Raw genomic sequence first — 21547 nt, forward strand, 5'->3', positions numbered from 1 at the left:
AATCACGAAGCTGCTTCAACCGCGGTGGCCGCAGAAACAGCCAATTGCCGCGAAGCTCAGGAAGAGCGAGAGTGATGACGAATTTCAACAGTTTGGCGGGGACGGGGTGAGAAGCTCGTGTTCGTTTTGTACTTGGTGCCAGAGTCCTTTTTACGGACCTTGGATGCGGAGGAAGGGAGTGAATAGAGTCTGTCATATTTTGTTCAAGAAATGGAAATGCGTGAGAGAACCATCGTGATAGCAGGATGAGCTGTGGGAGTAAGGTCCGGGAGGCTCAGGTAGGCCCCGTTGCTGTGGAGTGCCATGGTTACTGATGACGGGAGTGGTGACGTAACGCGCACGCGTACGTGCGTTTTAGCCCGTTGGCCGGAGACGGAAGGAGACTAGCCGGGGAGGAGGCGATACCATCTTCCTGTGAGTTTGAGCTGGAGGAGGCAGCATTGTCTCCCGACCCAGCCCCGCATCGTGAGCTTCACCGTCAGACAATAAAGCTGTAAATGTGAGTGGATCCCGGCAGCTGCTGAGTAGATAGGCCTGAGTCAGTTTGGACCTGTAGTTATCTCTCACTGTGACCTCTCACACTGATCTGGTGGTGGAGCATGGTTTAGCTCAGTTGGCTGGATCTCTGGTTTACAGAGCGGTGTGATGTCAACAGTGTGGGTTCAGTTCCCATCACTGGTTTGAGGTTACCGTGAAGCACTCTCCTTCTCAATCCCTTCCCTCACCAGGTAGGTCTGGTGGCCCTCAGGTTAAATCACCACCAGCCATAGAGATGTACAGCACGGAAACAGACCCTTTGGTCCAACCCGACCAGGCCGACCAGATATCTCAACCCAATCTAGTCCCGCCTGCCAGCACCCACCCATATCTCTCCAAACCCTTCCTATTCATGTATCCATCCAAATGCCTCTTAAATGTTGCAATTGTACCATCCTCCACCACATCCTCTGGCAGCTCATTCCATACATGTACCACCCTCTGTGTGAAAAAGTTGCCCCTATGGTCTCTTTTATGTCTTTCCCCTCGCTCCCTAAACCTATGCCTTCTAGTTCTGGACTCCCCCACCCCAGGGAAAAGACTTTGTCTATTTACCTTATCCATGTCCCTCATGATTTTATAAACCTCTATAAGGTCACCCCTCAACCTCCAACGCTCCAGGGAAAACAGCCCCAGCCCATTCAGGTCTCCTTGTATCTCAGATCCTCCAACTCTGGCAACATCCTTTGTAAATCTTTCCAGTCGTTTCTTTCTCTCTCTCTCACACACACACAGAGCAGCCCTTATGGTCTGGTAAGAGTATGGCAACGCAACAACCACTGCAGTTTAAGCATTCAAATGGTCAGTGCTCAAACCAGCTTCTTACTTGAAGAGTAGTTTGGGCAAGATGGGCTGAATGGCATTTTGAGAGACCCTTGGGCTCTGTGCCTCCCATTCACCCCACCCCTGCCAATCTGTTCCCCAGATACTATGTCCCTCTCCCTAGTGATTGCCTTTTGTTTCGGCTCAGCAGCTATGCTGATTTTTCAGTAAATGGTTTATGACGGGTTTGGATCAATGCAGGAGTGATACCAGACTATAATTCTCAGGAGGTTGATTAAATTGCCTGGTTTCAGTTTGACAATGGCAATCATGGTCCAAATATTTTTTTGAGATGCATCCAGATTCCATGGTACTAATGTACTAGTTTTGCCAGCTGAGGAGATGCACTTTCTTCATTGAGACTAATCTCTCTTTTTTTTTAAAGTAAATATAATTGTAGTGGCTTCTTTGTAGAGGGATTGTTCGTTGCAAATAATAGATCTTTCACTTGGTGTTATTGTTGAATGATCATAACTGTCTTACTGTTCTGCTGGAGCAGAATCTGTGACTTCTTTGTCCATTCTTCCTACCAACTTTGGAGATGCTTCTTGGGCAACCAAGTTTAAAGAAGCTGACAGACCAATGACCACATTGATTCTATAACTTTGGTTGCATTCTACCATGGGATTTATTTCAACAGAATCGTTAGGATGTTGAAGCCATTTTTTGTGTTTGGGTGATGTTGGCTGTTGGAAAAGATTGAAAGTATTTTCTAGTCCTGTTTGAAACAGGTTAATATTTCAAACTATGGAAATGATAGTAAATTTTGCATTGTAATCACTTTATCAATGAACTGATTGGAAAGTCGTTCGTTATGTGGGTTGAATGTCATGCAGTTTGTGAGATTAGCCCTATTGGCTTCAGCTGGTCTGTTCATCATTACAGACATATATTTCTTTGAGTATGGCAATATCAGTATTATGTTGTGTGAACATTTTGAGATATTTGCAATCATGTTGGATAATTCTTGTTCCAGACCTGTTGGACAATTTGCTGAGCTGGAAGTATGAGGTAATGGAAGTTTGAGTTGTTGGTCGGAAGACCAGGATCATTGTTCGATCACCAGTTTGATGGCAATCGTTATTTCTAACTTAATAGTGGATGACGTGCAAGCTACCATTTTCCAATTGTCAGTAGTAAAATTTAGGGAGGGATATCCATCAAAGCTGGACATATGGTTTCACTTTTTCGAATTCCAGTCCCCAAGGTGATTGCTCCCTCTCACCATCTCCACATTCCTGTGGAACACTCAGCCTGAATATTTGATTAATTAGCCATGCCCTGAGAATATTGATCAGCTAGCTGTGTTTTTAGCAGCTGCTTTGGCAGCTAGAGGGTGAAGCCAGATTATTTTTAAGTGAAAAATGTAGTGCGTTTAGGATCAGATCTCCAACTGAAGAGTATTATCATGTTAGTGTTGCCCTGAATCTAAAATAATGAGGAACTGATGCAAAGTATGGCGCTCTTCTGTAAACAGCACTGATACATACTTGGAATGTTGGCTTCAAAATCTCCAAGTTTTAGTTGAAAAGTGACTTTCAAAAACAAAATCGGTATAAAAACACCTTTTTTTTTGTATTTGAAATGCTGAGCAGGTTTGCTAACTTGAGCTACTCAATCAAGGCATTTGCTTTCCAAATGTCATCTGTGATATTATTTTAAGGTTATATTGTTTCTGGTCGTCAAAGGGGTGATGTGACAGTACTTTTGTGTCCTTCAGAAGGTGGAAGGGGATGGTGTCTTTTCAACAGTTGAGGAAATAGATAAATTCTAAATCTGATAATCCATCAGAAATAAGAATTATCATTCTTTTCCCTTCCCTTCTTTCCCAAGATATTTTTATGTTTTGTAATTATTTAATTTCTAACATAAGATATTAATGGATGGGTAAAGCCAAACTTGAATTGTTTGGGAGATTCCAACAAACTTGACTAATAGAAGTTTCTGCAATTATTTTACACTTCAATATATATCACTATATTTTGTCAAATTGAAAAAAAATAACCAATTCAAACTGGTATTCTTATTTTAAGAAATGTTGCTGAACTTCATAGGGATCAGTTAGCTCAGCTGGTTTATAATATAGAGTGCCACCAACAGAAGAAGTTCAATTTCTGCACAGACTGAGGTCACTATCAAGGTCCCTCATTTTCAACCTTTGAAAATGAGTCGTTTGAGGTGTGATAACTTTCAGGTTAAACTCACCACCAGTTGTCTCTCTCTAAGGGCAAGCGACCCTGTCGTCGTTTGTCTGTATAATGTGAAAGGGTGTGCTTTGCCTGAACCTAATGGTTTGAATACTCCCTGCTCTCTTTCATATAAATACTGTCTTATGGAAGTATTTCTCTTACAAATGAGTTTTTCTCATTAGACTAGAAAGAATCTTCCCTAGAAGGTAAAAGTAAATTGTCATTGGAGATTGTCTTCACATATATTCATTGTGAGTTGTTTTTCAATTGATCCTTGCTTTCTGCAGTGCAAATGGAGCTGTTGTCACTAATCTCTACACTGTTTACATAGTGCTGAAAGTAAAAAGGCATGTCAGTTAATATTTAACTCTTCATCTGAATAAGTAGCAGTAAATCTTGTTTTTGTATTTTCAGATGTGCAAAAAGTTACTGCTGCTCTCTCTATTAAGTCAATTTATTCCAGTTTTTCCATGGAATTAATTTTGTCAGATTATGTTAGAACAGATTGTGTTTATCCAGATTTAACCTCTTAAAACATAAGTTTGATATAGCTACTGCGTTTCTTAGCTTGCCTTTATGGCAGCACACATCATAGTTTTAGCGAGTAAGTCTAGTTACAGCATCTTAAAAATTATCCCATACTATATCTTGGGTATGACAAAGTAAGTGGGTGGCACGGTGGCTCAGTGGTTAGCACTGCAGCCTCACAGCACCAGGATCCCAGGTTTGATTCCAGCCTCGGGTGACTGCCTGTCTGTGTGGAGTTTGCACATTCTCCCTGTGTCTGCATGGGTTTCCTTCAGGTGCTCCGGTTTCCTCCCACAGTCCAAAAATGTGCAGGTCAGGTGAATTGGCCATGCTAAATTGCTCATAGTGTTAGGTGCATTAGTCAGAGGGAAATGGGTCTGGGTGGGTTACTCTTCGGAGGGTCAGTGTGAACTTGTTGGGTAGAAGGGCCTGTTTCCACACTGTAGGGAACCCAATCTAATCTAATATGGTGATTTATTTATATTGAAAGCTTTTAGGTTTGTGGTTGATCATTTTTTTTTAGGGGTGAGGTTAAAGGTGAAACAGAAAATTTGAATGGCTGAATTAAAGTAATGGTGCTTTAGCTGCTTTGATCCACATTGTCAAAGCTAATTGTGGAATATTTTAATATAATTGAATTCCTGGTAATCATTTTGTTTTCTGTTCTGCAGGACAAGTGCTGGGTGCAGAAGCCGAGCAAAATGGCTAAGGTACAGTTTGGATTATTTTTGTCTTAGATTTGCTGTTCATGAAAGAAGAATGTGAATAGATCTGCTAGAGGAGGGGAACTTTTCACTGGCAGCAAATGTATATCTATATTCTATTAATCTTGTGTGCATTTCTTCAGTGGGGGTGTTAGAGCTGGAGAATGGCATCAGTATGCTCATTACATCAATAAAGCGTTAACCGCATCCATGCTGCCATGGGGCTTCTCCAAAATTGCTCATAAATGCTGAACTGGAAGATGTTTGTGTTGTAGATCCTCGCCTACTAGGCACTTGAGATTGACTGAGTGTTATATCTTGGATTTTTAAAGTCATCAGAAGACTGGAGACCACATCCCAATGATTGAAGACAGTGTGCAATTTACTTAGTCACTTATTTCACCATTTGTAAGCATTTCTTTAAGACTTTTTAAGCTTTGTTTCTTATCTTTTATCTCACTTTCCTTGGTCTCTAATTTTGTTTTTCTGTTGTGTTTTCTTTCTTTAGCTTATTGACTCTTTTATTTGGCACTGCATGGCATTTTTCTCCCATGGTTGGTCCCTATTTAATAAACTTGCTGACTGTGTTAGTGCCTCTTTTTGTCTTTTATTTTTCCTTTTTCTTATTTCCCTGTTTACTTGAAAGAGCAGTCTGAAACACACTGCATTGGAAGCACATCATTGACTGGCCAGACGGTCCAGATGTGGATCAAGGAGGGCCTAATGGTCAAAATTGTCTCTCTTGCTTTCAAATGTAGTACATTTGTTTCTCAAACTGAAGTATTTACCTTTTAAGTTAGTTCTAAGGCATTTGTCAGTGCTGTAATAATTGTCTAGTGCAGTTTGTACTAATATTTTGAAAATTTATGTATGTTCTATTTTACTTTTTTTTTCCCTTTTGTGACCCACTCAAACAGGCACTCTGCACCAAGGCCAGGCTCGTGACTTACTTGCCAGGTATTCATGCATTGGTTAGAAGGATTGCAACCTTTAGAACATATTCCACAGGGTCTGATGAGCCTTATATTGCAGTCATACCACCTGATCAAGGTAGGAGCAGTTTTCCTCACTCATCACTTGGTATCATAGAACTTTGAATGTTGCTGAAAGAAAGAGACGTTCTGTTGAAGCCTTTTGTCTTCCACCATCAGGACAGATGTAAGAATACTCTTTTTTTTTTCAAAAGAGAACAAAAACTTACCTTGTTTTATCTCATTGTATTTGTGAAAAGCTTGCCCAGAATTGATTGTTTGATTATAGCAACTCATTTAATCATTTGGCCAATTCATTTGGCAGAAACAATCACAAATAAGATAGGGCATAGAGTGACATCAACTCTGTCTGTCTGTCAAGCAGTCTGTACATCTGTCAGCACAGTAAACCATGTGGACTGATTCTATCAAGTACACCAGTAGGCAGTTCATTATTCTTTTAAGCAAGTCGAACTTAGCTACTTTTGTAATTTGCTTTCAAGTAGGACTGTGTAGTTGTGAATTGGACTATCAATCGCTCATCCAATATCCATATGCAGTGCTGGTGGTGGTAATGACTGCGCAGACTTCTTTTAAAGCAAGGTTTTTTTTAAATTGTTAGACCTGTATAACTGTTTCAAAATTTAGAATTTGCTGGAAAAACTCGGTCAGGCAGCATCTGTGGAGAGAAAGCAGAGTTAACCTTTGTGGTCCATGACCCGTCTTCATTCTGAAGAAGAGTCATGAAACTCAAAACATTAATTCTGCACTCACTCCATGAATGCTGCCTGATCGCTTAAGTTTTTCCAGCAATTCCTGATTTTGGGTAAATATTCCCGATTGCAACACCTCAGCCAAGGAGATTCAATTTGGCTTTGGTGGAATTTAACAAGAGATTTGGCATTACTTGCCATAACTTAACATAACTTAAATTTTCCATGGTGTTGCCTTGCTTGACAAACAAATCTGCATCTTTATTACTCTTCCAATATAAACTGTGGTCAAAAAATATAGCTTGGAAAAGCACAAGTCAGGCAGCATCTGAGAAGCAAGAGAGTCGACATTTCAGGCGTAAACCTCTCTTGAAGTTTAGTATTCTTGCATTTGTCGTGATGCTTTCAAGACAAAAAGCTTTGACAGCATGTCTCTTTTTCAGTCCTCACTCCAACTCTTCTCCCTCCTACCATTTGGCAGATGATACCGGCGCATTTGGTCTCTCATGGCCAGACTGTGCAACAACTTTTTCTCCTAGGCCATCAGGTTCCTTAACATTGTATGATCAGACTCTATTCCATCTGAAACTCTTTGCTGCTAAAGAATGTTTTACTAATTATCATTCTTTTATTCCACTGTAATTTGTACACCACTGTGCCTGTTGTCTTGACATCAGGAATTACTGTGCTGTCTTCCATGTTTTGCACTTCTTATGCACTTTATGTCAGTCTACATTTGATTGTGTAGTTTGTGCTGTCCATGTGGCACCTTGGTTGTAGAGTCATAGAGGAACACTGTTTCATTTTTACTGTATCAGTGATATATGGTAGAAATGACAAAGCCACTCTTGACATGACTCTTGCACAAGGTTAATTTTCCTCATTGTTAACATTTGTGTTACTACTTTTAGGATAGATGAAATTCATTTGGAAGATTATTTTGAAGATATTTTTGTTTATTCTTTTAAGTACAAACACTCATTGCAAAGCAAACTGTGCTTGCACATTATGATTTTGGGTCTTTCTATTCTAAATTATAAGGAGACACAGGAAGAACTGAACTTACTAAAGATAAGGTGGTTGTGGCAGGTGAGAACCAGATTTTTGAAATAGTTAGACAAATGAATAATCCATGTAACACTGGTAAAGTTCTTTTTTTTTGGAAGTTAGTAGCTGTTATCCACTTTAGCATAAATCCTTCCCTCTTTAAATATACATCTGGCTATTTGCTGAATTAATTTAAATTTTTCAGTATTTCCCACCCTTTGCATGAGGAAGTGTACTTGGTAGACTTCACTGACAATTGCTGCACGTCTCTATTATCCTTCAGGTGCTGGTGCTCACACTGTAATTTGTTTCCATTTGTTTGAACACTTCATCATAGTGAATAATTTCTCAACTTAATTCTTGTGAATTCCCATCATAACCATAAACATCAATTATGTAATTTTGCTGTGTCCTTTTTTAATGAACAAAATATGTTCTTTTTTTTTGTTACTTTTCTTCACATAATGTGACTCTAGGGCTCAAGAATTCAAGTGTGGTTTCAAAGCCAGTTAATAGTCTTCCAGCAGTCATAGAATCAAAATAAAATGTAGCAATCCAGTTGGACTTCGGCCATTGCTTTATATTTGAATTAATTGACAGTTAATCAACATCTAACGGAAATTGCTAATTTGCAACATGTACAATGATAACACCGTTTGAGGTGCATACGTTCATTTAACTGAAACTGTCTCTCACATGTAACTGCATAATACAGGTTACTGAGTATCAGTTGCTTACTTAACAAACATTAATTCTATTCAGCAACTGAGGAAGCACCACAATCAACAAACAAATTCTTCACAATCTGCTTCTTAATTTGCTTCTGATTTGCTTAATATATTTAAATACTATTTATAAATAAGTAACCAGTGCCAACAAAAGTAAATCTGGAAATAAATATTAATAACATTTAAAGCCTCTGATTTGAACCTTCTTCATAAATTGGAATGTTTTTGTTTCTTTTCTACTTATTCCATTTTGTGTTAAAAATTAAAGTTCTGAATTTAAATAAATATCTTTCATTTATGCTTTTATTGCAAGGTTTACAAACTATATGGCCTGATGAAAAGATGGGACCATTTGGACCTCAGGATCACCGGTTTCAGCTGCCGGGTAACATAGGGTTTGGTTCCCATATTAATGGCATTGCTAACCAGAAGAAAATCTCAACAAACAGAACACTTCCAGATCTGCTAACTGAGCCATTAATGAGTGAGAAGCACGAATTCATTCTTGCACAGTTTGTCAATGAATTTCAGGCAAGACGATACAACATTTTATTAAATTATTGGCTGTAAATGATAGCAAATTGTCAACTTCCTGTGACTAATAATTTAAATTTTTTTACTATTTGTTTTCTGTTTCATACTAACTTGTGATGAAATGTGTGATCAAAGGTGAAGGTATATCAAGCAATTAACATGAGATTTAGTTCCTTTTCTGAAACTGGTGACCAACTTTTTTTCCCCCACTAGTGATATGTGGGCGTCACTGGCCAGTATTTATTGCCTGTTCCTGGTTGCCCTTGAGAAGGTGGTGGTGAGCTGCCTTCCGGAGCCTCTGCAGACCACCTGCTGTGGGTTGACTCATAATGCCGTTAGGGAGGGAATTCCAGAATTTTGAACATGGGACATTGAAGGAATGGTGGTAGATCTTCAGGGTATTCCATCGTTACTTAATCGCCTTATCCTCTAACAAGCCCAGGAATTGAATTGTGTTAAACTTTCATTATGTATGACCTCTGTCATTGATGTAGGCACTGTGGTGTGGTGACTCATAAAACCTTTCACTGTATTTTTCATGTAAAGGTACATGTGATAATACATTTCTATTCTGTTCTGTACTTCCAAGTCAGGATGATGAGTGACTTGGAGGGAAGCTGGAAGATGATGGTGTTCCCATGTATCTGCTGCCTTTTCCATCTAGATGGAAATGCTCATGGGTTTGGAAGGTGCTGTCTTAAGCTCTTTAGTGAATTTCTACAGTACGCATTGCTGCTACTGAATGTTGATGGTGCAAGGAGTAGATGTACCAGTCAAGTAGGTGGCTTTATCCTTGGTGGCATCAAGTTTTTGTTTTGTTGTTGAAGTTCCACCCATCTAGGCAAGTGGGGAGTATTCCAAAGCACTCCTGACTTGACCCTTTTAGATGATGGATAGGCTTTGGGAGTCTGGAGGTGAATTACTTGCCACAGTATTCCTTGCATCTGACCTGTTCTTGCAGCCACTGTTTATGTAGCGAGTCGAGTTGAGTTTATGGTCAATGAATGTTGATAGTTGGGGATTCAGTGATGATAACACCATTAAATGTCAACAGACTGGTTAAATTATCACTTATTAGTGGTGGGCATAGTCTGGCATTTGTGTAGCGTTAATGTTATTAGCCACTTGTCAGCCAAAGCCTAGATATTGTCCAAATCTTATTACATTTGAACATAGATTGCTTCAGTACCTGAAGATTAGATTCCATACAGTGTGGAAACAGACCTTTCAGCCTAACAAGTCCATACTGACCCTCCGAAGAGCAACCCACCCAGACTCATCCTCTTACTTTACTGACTAATGCATCTAACACTATGGGTGATTTAGCATGGCCAATTCACCTAACTTGCACATCTTTGGACTGTGGGAGGAAACCAGAACACCCGGACGAAACCCAAGCAGACATGGAGAGAATGTGCAAACTCCACACTGTCAGTTACCCGAGACTGGAATTGAACCTGGGTCCCTGGCACTGTGAGGCAGCAGTGCTAACTGCTCAGCCACCATACCGCTCTGACAGATGTGATCTGTTTTACTGATCCTGGATTTCAACTTCCCAAAAGAGAAAATGCTGGAAAATCTCAGCAGGTCTAGCAGCATCTGTAAGGAGAGAAACTGATCCTTTGTCAAAGCATGGCGTATGTGGAACATTTCTTGTTCCAGGCCTTCCCGGGTCCACTCCCACAACTACTTTATTGGTACAAAAAAAAACTGCTCACCCTCCACCTTCCAACTGTCCCAATCCCTCGAACCCCATCTCTTCCAACCCCAGCTCTTGCCGTGTGTTCACCATACCCTCTGACCTTCCCCTCTCTGAGTCTGAGCGTGCTGTTCTCAGCAAAGGACTTCGCTTTGTATCCTTACGTCCCCACCTCAATGAATTCCGGGCTCGACATGATGCTGAGCTCTTTCTTCCTTCGCCTTCGTGCTCACTTTAGGCAAGAGTCCTCCCCCTGCTCCAGAGATCCTTTTCACATCCCTCCAACATTCCACCTCTAATTGGACACCCCAACCAGGACAATTTCCTGCCCTTGATCTTTTCGTTGACAATTGTCGACAGGACATTGGCCGCCTTAATTTCTCTGCCCCTCTTACCCATTCCAACCTTTCTCCATCCAAACTTTATGCCCTTCGTTCCCTTAGGTCCAACCCCAAACTTGTCATCAAACCTGCTGACAAAGGGGGTGCTGTTGTCGTCTGGCGTACTGACCTCTACCTTGCAGAGGCTGAGCGCCAACTCTCAGATTCCTCCTCCTAACTCCCCCTGGAGCATGACCACACCACTGAGCATCAAGCCATTGTCTCCAACACCGTGTCTAACCTCACTTCCTCTGGATGCTTCACCCCCAACCCACCCCCCCCGGCTCCCAACCCTAGGCAGCCCTTTTTTTACCTACACCCCAAAATCCACAAGAAGGACTGCCCTGGCAGACCCATTGTGTCAGCATGCCCCTCCCCTACTGAACTTATTTCCTCCTACCTTGACTCTATCCTTACTCCTTTGGTTCACTCCCTCCCCACCTACAGCCAGGATTCCTCTGATGCCCAGCAACACATTAACAGCTTTCAGTTCACAGGCCCTAACTATCTTCTATTCACCATGGATGTGCCATCTCTTTACACCTCCATTCCACACCAAAACGACTTGAAAGCTCTTCGCTTCTCTCTCAAAAAGAGGCCTGAACAATCTCCATCCGCCACCACTCTCCTCCGCCTGGCCGAACTTGTTCTCCCTCTCAACAACTTCTCCTTCAACTCATCCCATTTTTTCCAAATCAATGGTGTAGCAATGGGTACCCACGTGGGTCCGAGCTATGCCTCTCTTTCCATGGGGTATGTGGAACATTTCTTGTTCCAGGCCTACCTGGGTCCCCTCTCACAACTGCTTTATCGGTACAAAAAAAAAGCTTTGACAAAAGATCAGTTAGACTCGAAACGTCAGTTCTTTTGTCTCCCTACAGATGCTGCCAGACCTACTGAGATTTTCCAGCATTTTTTCTTTTGCTTTCAGGTTCCAGCATTGCAGTAATTTGCTTTTATCCTGGATTTCCACTTACTTGTTTCCTGCTAATGTTTTGCTGGCATCTGCCAAATATTGCTGGTCAATTGGAGACCTTCTCTATTAATCAGGTGCAATAACATGACTACATGAGACCATAATGGCCAATCGCAGCAGAAGCCGAATGACATAGTAATGTAAAAGAATAAGATTATACTTTGTTTGATTATGGCTTTATTACTACTTGCTGCTCCTCTTCTGCAGCCTCCTCAGTCTCTCACCCTTTCTTTTTCTGTTTGAGAGATGTATTCAGCTACCAGCCAAATAATTCCCCTGGGTAATGCTTTTTTTTTCTCTCTCGCTGCCTGTTTAAAACTCCATGCTCGCCATTCCTTTGATGCAAGCTCCTAACAGCTCTCCTGGTCCACAGTCATGCCTGAGCTGTCACTGACCACCCTTCATTTTATGTATACTGATCTCGCAACTGGAGTTTCTGGGCAGTAGACCCCTACCCTCCCACCTTCATTCCTGAAGAAGGGTTGTACCCGAAATGTTGGACATCTCCAACTCCTGATGCTGCCTGGCTTGCTGTGCTGTTCCAGCCTCCTGCTGGTCTATATTAGAAGCACTTGAGACAGTTAGCACTTTTCTCCTGTCCAATTCCTACCTTTAAATGTCAGTCGCAATTCTATTTTCTCTCTGGTCTCATTTTCCTTTCCATCTTGTCCAAGGGGTGTTTATCATTTTCACACTCTGATCTGTAACAGGTTCCAAATCCCAGATTCCCCACCTTTTATGGGCCTCTGTGTTATCTCATGGCTGAGAGTTGGAGTTGCTACCTATATGAGCCCTGCTGCCCTTTGTTCCTTGACATGAGTCCGAATTACAAAGGATGTGAGGTTTTTGAATTCCTCAAGAATTACCTCCATAGTGCTTTCATGGATAGCTTCTGTGTCCATATCGACTGGTCAAAACAAACTGCTTAAGTCATTCATATTCTAGGTATGTCTGGTCAGGCACAGAACTTTTGAGGGTACCGAACTTTTGAATGCACACCTCTGGCACTAACTGATCGGCATTTAAAATAACCCCTTTTGCTGCTTCATAGTCAGTGACGTTCTCCTCAGATAAGAATATATAAATTTTGTAAGACTTTCAGTCTGCTCTGCAGATGCATTGTCCAGCAATGGACCGGCCATTTTAATTGCTGTGCTAACTTTTCAAAAAAGAGTGAAGATGACGTCCATCTTTTCCTCATCAAACTTTGGAGTTAAATGTGTAAACTTTATTAGATTAGATTAGATTACTTACAGTGTGGAAACAGGCCCTTCGGCCCTACAAGTCCACACTGACCCGCCAAAGCGCAACCCACCCATACCCCTACGTTTACCCATTACCTAACACTATTGGCAATTTAGAATAGCCAATTCACCTAACCCGCACATCTTTGGACTGTGGGAGGAAACCGGAGCACCCGGAGGAAACCCACGCAGACACCGGGGAGAACATGCAAACTCCACACAGTCAGTCGCCTGAGTCGGGAATTGAACCCGGGTCTCAGGCACTGCGAGACAGCAGTGCTAACCACTGTGCCACCGTGCTGCCCACTGTGCCCACTTTAATATTATAGTCTTCAAGTCTCAGTTCAGTGTGGTACTCTTGCCAGAGTACTCTTGTTTTTAGTCTCTTAGCTGAGGCTGTTTCGATGTAATTTCCCATTCATTTTCATTCTCCTTTTTCTGTTTCCTTTTTCATTCCTAACCACTGCCCCCCCCCCCCAAGCCACCTTCCATTCATTAATTCTAATTCTAATCTTACATTTGCAAAGTTAATCTGTGTTTCATTTTTCTCCGGTTCAAGCTAGAGATAATTCGCCTCCTGTTTTACAATTTGTGTATTCTTGGCTTTAGGGCTGAACATCACCTCCAGGTGCTTAGGTTATCCCTAATAGTTCTTCCTAGGACGAGGCTTTTTGTTTTTCATAATGCTTTCAAACAGCAGGGCAAAATACTTAACATGGCACATGAACATGTTAATACTTTTGAATCTTAGATTCAATAAAACCTTCGGTAATTTTCTTTTTAAACAACTTTTGAAGGAAGAATTTGATTTCCCCCACTACATTTCTGCTGTTTGCCTGTGAATTTATTACCACCCAGCAAGGAGGGGTGATTGGTAGCCTTGTTTTTAAACCCTCTTTTTCAGTGTCTACAAATGTTTTTATTTCTCAGCACACTTTGGTTAAACATGTTTAAACAAATCAAAGAAATCTAGCTAATTGGAGTGTTTTCTTGAGTGAAAATAATAGTTTTATTATCTATCTAACCTCAGAAAAATAAGAAAATACAACATTTGTACACTTACACACAAAATAGAATAAACGTAAAAGAAAAGTTAGGCCATGTTGGATTTGGTGCTTGGCAACGAACCAGGCCAGGTATCAGGTCTCTCTGTGGGAGAGCATTTCAGTGATTGTGATCACAATTCCCTGACTATAGTCATGGAGAGGGACAGGAGTAGACGGTATGGGAAAGTATTTAATCAGAGGAGCGGGCATTACAATGCTATTAGGCAGGACCTGGGGCACCTAAACTAGGAACAGATGTTGTCTGGAAAATGCACGACAAAAATGTGAAGGTTTTTTTAGGGAGCATTTGCTGATTAGTGCTGGAAAGGTTTGTCCCATTGAGGCAAGGAAGGAATGGTAGGCAGAAGGAACCTTGGGTGACAAGGGATGTGGAACATCTGGTCAAGAGGAAGAAGGAAGTTTACTTATGGTTGAGGAGGCAAAGGTCAGACAGGGCTCTAGAAGATTACTAGGTAGCCAGGAAGGAACTGAACAATGGACTTGAGAGCTGGAAGGGGCATGAACAAGTTTTAGTGGGTAGGATTAAAGAAAACCCTAATGCCTTCACTTGTGTGAGGAACAAGAGAATGGCCAGAGTTAGGGTAGGGCTGATCAGGAAAGTCGAGGAAATCTATGCCTGTAGTCAGAGGAGGTAGGGAGGTCCAGATTGAATACTTTGCTTCAGTATTCACTACTGAGAGGGACCTTGTCATTTGTAAGGATAGTGTGAAACAGGCTGATCTGCTAGAACAAGTTGATGTTAAGAAGAAAGATGTGCTGAAAATTTTGAAAAACATAAGGATAGATAAGGTGGGATTTACTCTCGGCTCCTACAGGAAGCGAAGGAAGAGATTGCTGCACCTTTGGCAACAACCTTTGCATCCTCCCTGTCTATTGGAGTAGTATCTGATGATTGGTGAGTCACAAATGTTATTCCCTTGTTCAAGAAAGCGGTTAGGAATGATCCTGTGAATTATAGACCAGTCAGTCTTACATTTTGGTGGGCAAACTATTGGAGAAGATTCTGAGAGACAGGATTTATGATTACTTGGAAAACCATAGTTTGACTAGAGATAGTCAGCTTGGCTTTGTGAGGAACAGGTCATCCTTCGCAAGCCTTATTGAATTCTTTGAGGATTTGGCAAAAATCATTGAAAGAGCAGTAGATATGGTGTATATGTATTTTAGCAAGGTGTTTGATAAGGTTCCCCATGGTAGGTTCATTCAGAAAGTAAGGAGGCATGAGGGAAATTTGGCTGTCTGGATACAGAATTGGCTGGCCCATAGAAGACAGAGGGTGTAAGGCGATGGAAAGTATTCAGCCTGACCAGTGGTGTTCCATAGTGATCTGTTCTGGGACCTGTGCTCTTCGTGATTTTTGTAAATTTTTGCAAATTTCTTGACATCCCACTGTTTCAGTTTTTTATTGATTAAAATGATAAGGGTGATGCAGCCAGTTTCCTGTTTTCCATGTTAGTTTCCTGGGTTTGTGGAAAAGTGGGTTACTAACTTTGGCCGATGACAAAGGTTGGTGGAGTGGTAGATTGTGTGGAGGGCTATTCTAGGTTGCAACGAGACACTGACAGGAGGCAGAACTGGACTGATAAGTGGTAAATGGGGTTCAACCTGGAAAAGTATGAAGTGATTCATTTTGGAAGGTCAAATTTAAATACAGGGTTAAAGGGAGGATCCCTGACAGTGTGGTGGAGATTAACCAGGATGCTGCCTGGACTAGATGACATATCTTGTGAAAAAAGGTTGAGGGAGCTGAGGCTTTTCTCTTTGGAGTGAAGAAGAGTGAGAGGTGACTTGATAGAGGTGTACAAGATGATAAGATGCATAGATAGAATGAATAGTCAAGAGACTTATTCCCAGGGCAGAAATGTCTGTTGCAAAGAAGCATAATTTTAAGGTGAATGGGAGAAGGTTTAGGGGAGATGTCAGAGGTCGGTTCTTTACACAGAGTTGTGCGTGCCTGGAATGCACTGCCAGTGGTGGTGCTACAGTCAGATACATTAGCGACATTTTAAGCCTCTCTTGGATAGGCACATGGATGATAGTAAAATGAAGGGTTTGTTTTGAGTTGATCTTCAAGTAGGATAAAAGGTCAGCCAACATTGAGGGCCGAAGGGCCTGTACTGTGCTGTATTATTCTGTGTCTACATAGCCAAGAATGTACAGGCAGTTGCATCTTCTAGAAACATTGAGATACAAGAGTGAGGCCTAAGTCTCAATAGTTTAGCTGTTGTCTCATCACCTTGAGAGTGGCAAAGCTTGCAGATAAACATGATTTCTCAGTGAAAAGTGGTTTTCCATGTTGCTTTTCTACCCGTGTTGCTTTTTGAAATCGAGAGAGAAGCACTTTCAATCTCTGCCATTATATGTTCATGTTGCTTTCTCCTTTCCTTGTTGCTCATAACAAGCAGGTGAAATATGATTTGTTTGTATATCCCAAGTCCAGTTCCATTGTCTCTTTCAAACTGAACACTTCTTTCACCTTGAATAAATGAAGTAATGATTCAAGCGTGCTCAGAACAAGAGCTGCAAATTTCTTGACATCTCACTGTTTCAGTTTTTATTGATTAAAATGATAAGGGTGATGCAGCCAGTTTCCTGTTTTCCATGTTAGTTTCCTGGGTTTGTCAGGTAATCACAAAAGCTATTTTAGATCACTAGTATTCTTTCTAATGCTACTTTTAGTCCATGAAAAACTCTGGCATTAAAATTAAATGTTGAACATTGTTCATTTTCAATATAATCACAAAAACTTTGTTTAAAAAAAACATCGAGGTCCCAGCACTGAACCATGTGGTGCATCACTCATTATAACTTACCAAACAGAAAATTACCATGCCCAATCACTCTATTTCCTGTTAACTAGCCAATATATTGCTATTCCTATTACCACTAATCCACGAGCTTTTATTTTGTAATAACCATTACTTTATATTGTCAGAAAGCTAGTCCTTTTTTTTCCTCAAAGCTGTACCTTGGCTGAAGGAGACTCTGTCCTTGATTTTTTTTCAGAGGGGCAATAAACCAGGCTGGGCTCTGATCAGTCTGGTTTCGTATAGAGATTAAAGGGTATTGAGAGGCCTTTTGTTTATATGTAAACAGATGAGACTTTGTGCCAAAGTGATCATGTTTTAGAATTGACCTATATAAAGAAAGAGGAATGGTCAGCGCTCTAGCTGAGCTGAGCAGTTTTAGTTCAGTCGTGAACTGGTTGGAAGTTCAATAGGGAGCTGTGTGGAAACTCTGTCTCTTTTCTGCCCTTCAACTTCAACCTGTAAACACGTGTTCCATTTATACTGGGTTTTAAAGGGAGTTTGCTTATTTGGACTGTTGTGTATATTCAGAACAGCATAATTAAATCTAGTTGGATAGGTTGAGTTCTGTAGGGGTTCTTTATTCTGTTCTTTGTGTTTCAAAACTTATGGTCTGGGGCTGCCTGCTTAAGAATGTTTTGAGTGGTCTGGCATGGTCCATAACAATATATCACATTTCTTTCAGGGAAATGAAGCTGAGCCTCAACCACAGGAATTCACAGCTGCAGAAAATTATTTTGAGAATGCAAAGGTGGAATGTGCAATACAAACCTGCCCAGAACTTCTTCGCAAAGGTTTGTTTAAGTGTCTATGTAGAATTTAAGCTTTTAGACTTAAAAAGTAAATGCAGATTGGTTTGGGATATCTGGTCGGCATGAATGGATTGGACCGAAGGGTCTGTTTCCATGCTGTACATCTCTAACTCTAAGTTGCACCTATGTGTATGTGTGTGTATGAGCATTATCCTGCCCTGATGCCCGCTTCCACATTTTGGAGGCTGGTGTAAATTGGTAACATTTGATAATGCTTAGATGTGAATCCTCGGACAAGCATATGTTTTTGATGGTCTAACTGCATCGTGTCCCTTTCGCTGTCTTGTAGTTTTCTCTTTTTTTTGATGGAGAAGTACAATGAAGACTATATTCAGTCTATGCCATTGATGCTTTCCTAATTATATAACTGCTAAACATTTCTAATCATATAAGATAATAAAGTGTATGCAATACCTTTTAAAGCTTGTTGCATGAAGCAGAAATGCAGCAGTTGAGCTGTTGGATCAGGAAGGAGAAAACTATTGTCTCTTTTCACTAGTAGTCCATTTTACAGCTTTACTGAGCTCAAAACCATCAGTCAACTAATGCAGTGCCAGTTTAGGATCGGTAAAAGCTGAATGTCAGATGGGCATACAACAACATTTTTGATTTTGTGTGTTTTGAGCCACAGAGATTTGATTTGATGGTCTTGTTGTTTTTTCAAGATTTTCAATCTATGTTTCCTGAGGCTCCAGTTGCGGGATTCACAGTACTTACTGTAACGCAAAGGAGTGTTAATGATATGACTATATGGAATGAAGCAGTAGAAGAGGAACGTGAACAGCTACTGGAGAAAGTAAGTAACGTATTAAAATGTGTATAGGGAAATGTGAAATGCACCTGAAGGGAGAAAGTGGATTTAAAAACTTGATCAAAAATTCTTTCAGCCATCTTACAAACTAATTCTAGAACTTAAAACATTACCTTCTCAGTGCTGATTTGATTTACTTGACTTTTCCTTTGCTTGTAAACTTCACTTAATATACTCAGTCGTAATTAGCAAAACTGATGAGACACATGGAGTTACTAGATGTAGTTAGCCAAATAAATAGTTGTAAAGTGGCGGGCAGTCACTCTGGGCCTATAAAGTTTAGATTGACTTTTCCCAAGATTAGAAATTCCACATTTTGATAAGGGATCTTGTGGCATGGTGTTAATGTCCTTCCTCTCAGCCAAAGGGTCTAGGTTCAAGAAATACATGCACCAGAAATGTATCACAAAACATCTGAACAGGTTGATCCAAAAGAAAGCTTATACGTTGAGGGAGTGTGTCTTGTGACACTCTGGTGGTGTCCCTACTCTTGGCCAAATTGTGCAGGTTTAATCTTCACCTTTTCTAGGGGTGTACCAAAACATGTCTGAACCAATTGATTAAAATTATGTTGACCTATTGAAAGTATGGAATGCCAGTAAGCCTCCTGAGCATCTAATACAATGAAATTAGAAAATTTCCATTTAGCGGTGCCCAAGGTAAACTGCATTCCACCGTTTCACCATTTGATACAGGAGCATTATTTGGCCATTTAGCTCATCGAGTCTGCTCTGCCATTTGATCATGGTTGATATTTTTCCTAAATCCATTCTCCTGCCTTCTCTTAGTAACCCCTGATCTCCTTACCAATCAAGAATCTATCTAACACTGCTGTAAGGATATAGCCAGAACTCAGCATCTTGCAGCTTGGTGTGTTTTATCCCTTGATTTCCATTCACCCTATTTTTTTTTCCATCTGCTTTCTTTCTTTGTCTTGGGCTTTCGTGGTCCATTGGTGAACTTGACTAATTTATTGATGTGTTTTACTTCTGACTCATTTTTAAATGAAATTTAATTTTGAGACAAGCCATATTTCAGCCATTTTGTAATCTATCTTTAACATTTTGATTATTGCTTAGGATTTATTTCAAACAGCGTAATGACAATGTCAGCGGTTGCATTATTAATATTTGTTCCTCTGATGGTTTTGAACTTGAATCACTGAGAAATGTTGGAGATAGAGTGGCTTTAAGACAAATTGATTGGTAAGGCCTAGATGGGTTAGTGCAGCAATTGTTAGCTTTGGTTTGTACAGACAATTGTAAACAACCAAGCTTTTTGTTTAATCACTGCCGTCAATCTTTGGTCAGATTCTCATGCAAATGGGCATGTATTCATCACAGTTTGCATTAGGTAAAAATAATAAAAACTACCTATTAATAGTTGGGTTAGCATTCTGTTGCTTTTACAGCAAGCAGTGTGCTGTGTGTGCTCAAATAATGAATGCGTGTGTTTTGGTGAATTTGAAGTAAGCAAGCAGTGCCCAGCAGACCTGGCAGCATTTGTGAAGAGAGAAACACATATAACATTTTGAATCCAATCTGACTCTTCTTCAGAAGTCCCGAAGAAGAGTGATATTGGATTCAAACTGTAAACTCTGTTTCTGTCTCCGTAGATGCCATCAGATCTATTGAGTTTCGCTAATATGTTGTTTTTATTCCAAAGCTCCAGCAGTTACAGCATGTTGCATTTATCGAATGAGTTAGTATTGCTGTGAATTTTATGATCCTGTGAGAATACTAACCATAGGAGATGTTTTAAAATTACAAGTTAGGGTGCACAGTTACAGGCAGGAAAAGACCAGCTGGTCTGCCAGGTCTGCCTTGCATCATGATAGCCCAGTCATGCTGGCTAAAAATTCCTCACATCACCCACAAATGTCAACTCATGTCCAGCCCCACAGCTTTGCGATCATCTGAGATAGTGGGGGAAAAAAATGAAGAAAACAATTCGGGGCAAATAGCAGAAAAGTACTCTGTAAAATTTCCACTCCAACCTGTTCTGATGGAAAGCAGTCCAGAAGGTCACACGGTTGTCTTTCATTGTAATGAGGTTTTTGATACCTATAAAGTGAGAAAAGCTTTTACCAACATTCTCCTCAACTGATTAGAGGATTTCAATTTACAGCCTTGTTTAAAGATTGCTGAGAGCCAAAGATGTAGTTGACTGATCCAATCATGAGCTGGAAAACCTCTGTTCTCTTAGGCAGGCAGAAAAAGACAAAATGCTGGCACTTGAAAATTAAAGTGATGCCTTCATAAGAGGGAGGAGTGAGTCTGGTTATAGGAGTTTTCCCTTAGATAGTTCTGATGAAAGGTATCAGGCATAAGTACGAACTATTTTGCAGAGCACATGTGACCTGAATATTTCCAGCATTTTCTGTTTTTATCTGATTGCCATCATCTAGTTTTGTTTTTCAAATATTGAAATAACCTGCTGGCAGTGTTTGCTTGCTGCTATCAGTAGATGGCACTCCTTTTTCAGCAATAAACTCCTGACTTCTTTAATTTCAGTCTCTCAAAACAAGTGTTGTTCTCAATCATTAAAAAAAACCTTAGGTTTTAAATAATCTTCAGCTGCTGTTTGTATCCAATAAATAGACCAAAACCAGCAACATCATATACTTCATATTTGGAGAAAATGGAAAAGGAAATGTAAATAATTTTATTACTTAAGCTTAATTTAGTTCAATTAATTGGCAATAGCCATCTAACATTATTATTCCCCAAACAAGTCAAAAGACACATTTCTATCTTGTCATGAGTATCTATATGCAAGATGTCCTCCTGGCACATTCATAATTGATTTAAAAAGCAGCATCTCCAAATAGATGACTGTTTTATTTATGTAAAATATTTCATCAAATTTGACATCGCCGTGTGAATTTTTCTTATTGTCCGGATCAAATTAGGGTTTTCAACTAGTAAATGTTAATCCCAACAAATAATACAATGTACCCTTGAACTGTGCACTTACAT

General features: G+C 40.3%; 1 protein-coding gene across 3 annotated transcripts in view; it reads left to right on the top strand.

The window, feature by feature from the left end:
• Positions 1-90: 90 nt before the first annotated feature.
• Positions 91-21547, top strand: part of mmadhcb (metabolism of cobalamin associated Db) — a 33351-nt gene continuing 11894 nt past the window's right edge. The window contains exons 1-7 of one of the 3 annotated variants that reach the window (XM_060827088.1): positions 91-499; positions 4748-4786; positions 5698-5830; positions 7506-7553; positions 8553-8770; positions 17632-17740; positions 18424-18554. In XM_060827088.1, coding sequence (XP_060683071.1) covers positions 4778-4786; positions 5698-5830; positions 7506-7553; positions 8553-8770; positions 17632-17740; positions 18424-18554 — 648 coding nt within the window. In that variant the 5' untranslated portion in view covers positions 91-499; positions 4748-4777. The remainder of the gene's footprint in view (positions 500-4747; positions 4787-5697; positions 5831-7505; positions 7554-8552; positions 8771-17631; positions 17741-18423; positions 18555-21547) is intronic. The other 2 variants (XM_060827089.1, XM_060827090.1) reach the window with 2 other exon arrangements.

Source organism: Hemiscyllium ocellatum, chromosome 7 (assembly GCF_020745735.1).
Source record: "Hemiscyllium ocellatum isolate sHemOce1 chromosome 7, sHemOce1.pat.X.cur, whole genome shotgun sequence".
Lineage (NCBI taxonomy): Eukaryota > Metazoa > Chordata > Chondrichthyes > Orectolobiformes > Hemiscylliidae > Hemiscyllium > Hemiscyllium ocellatum.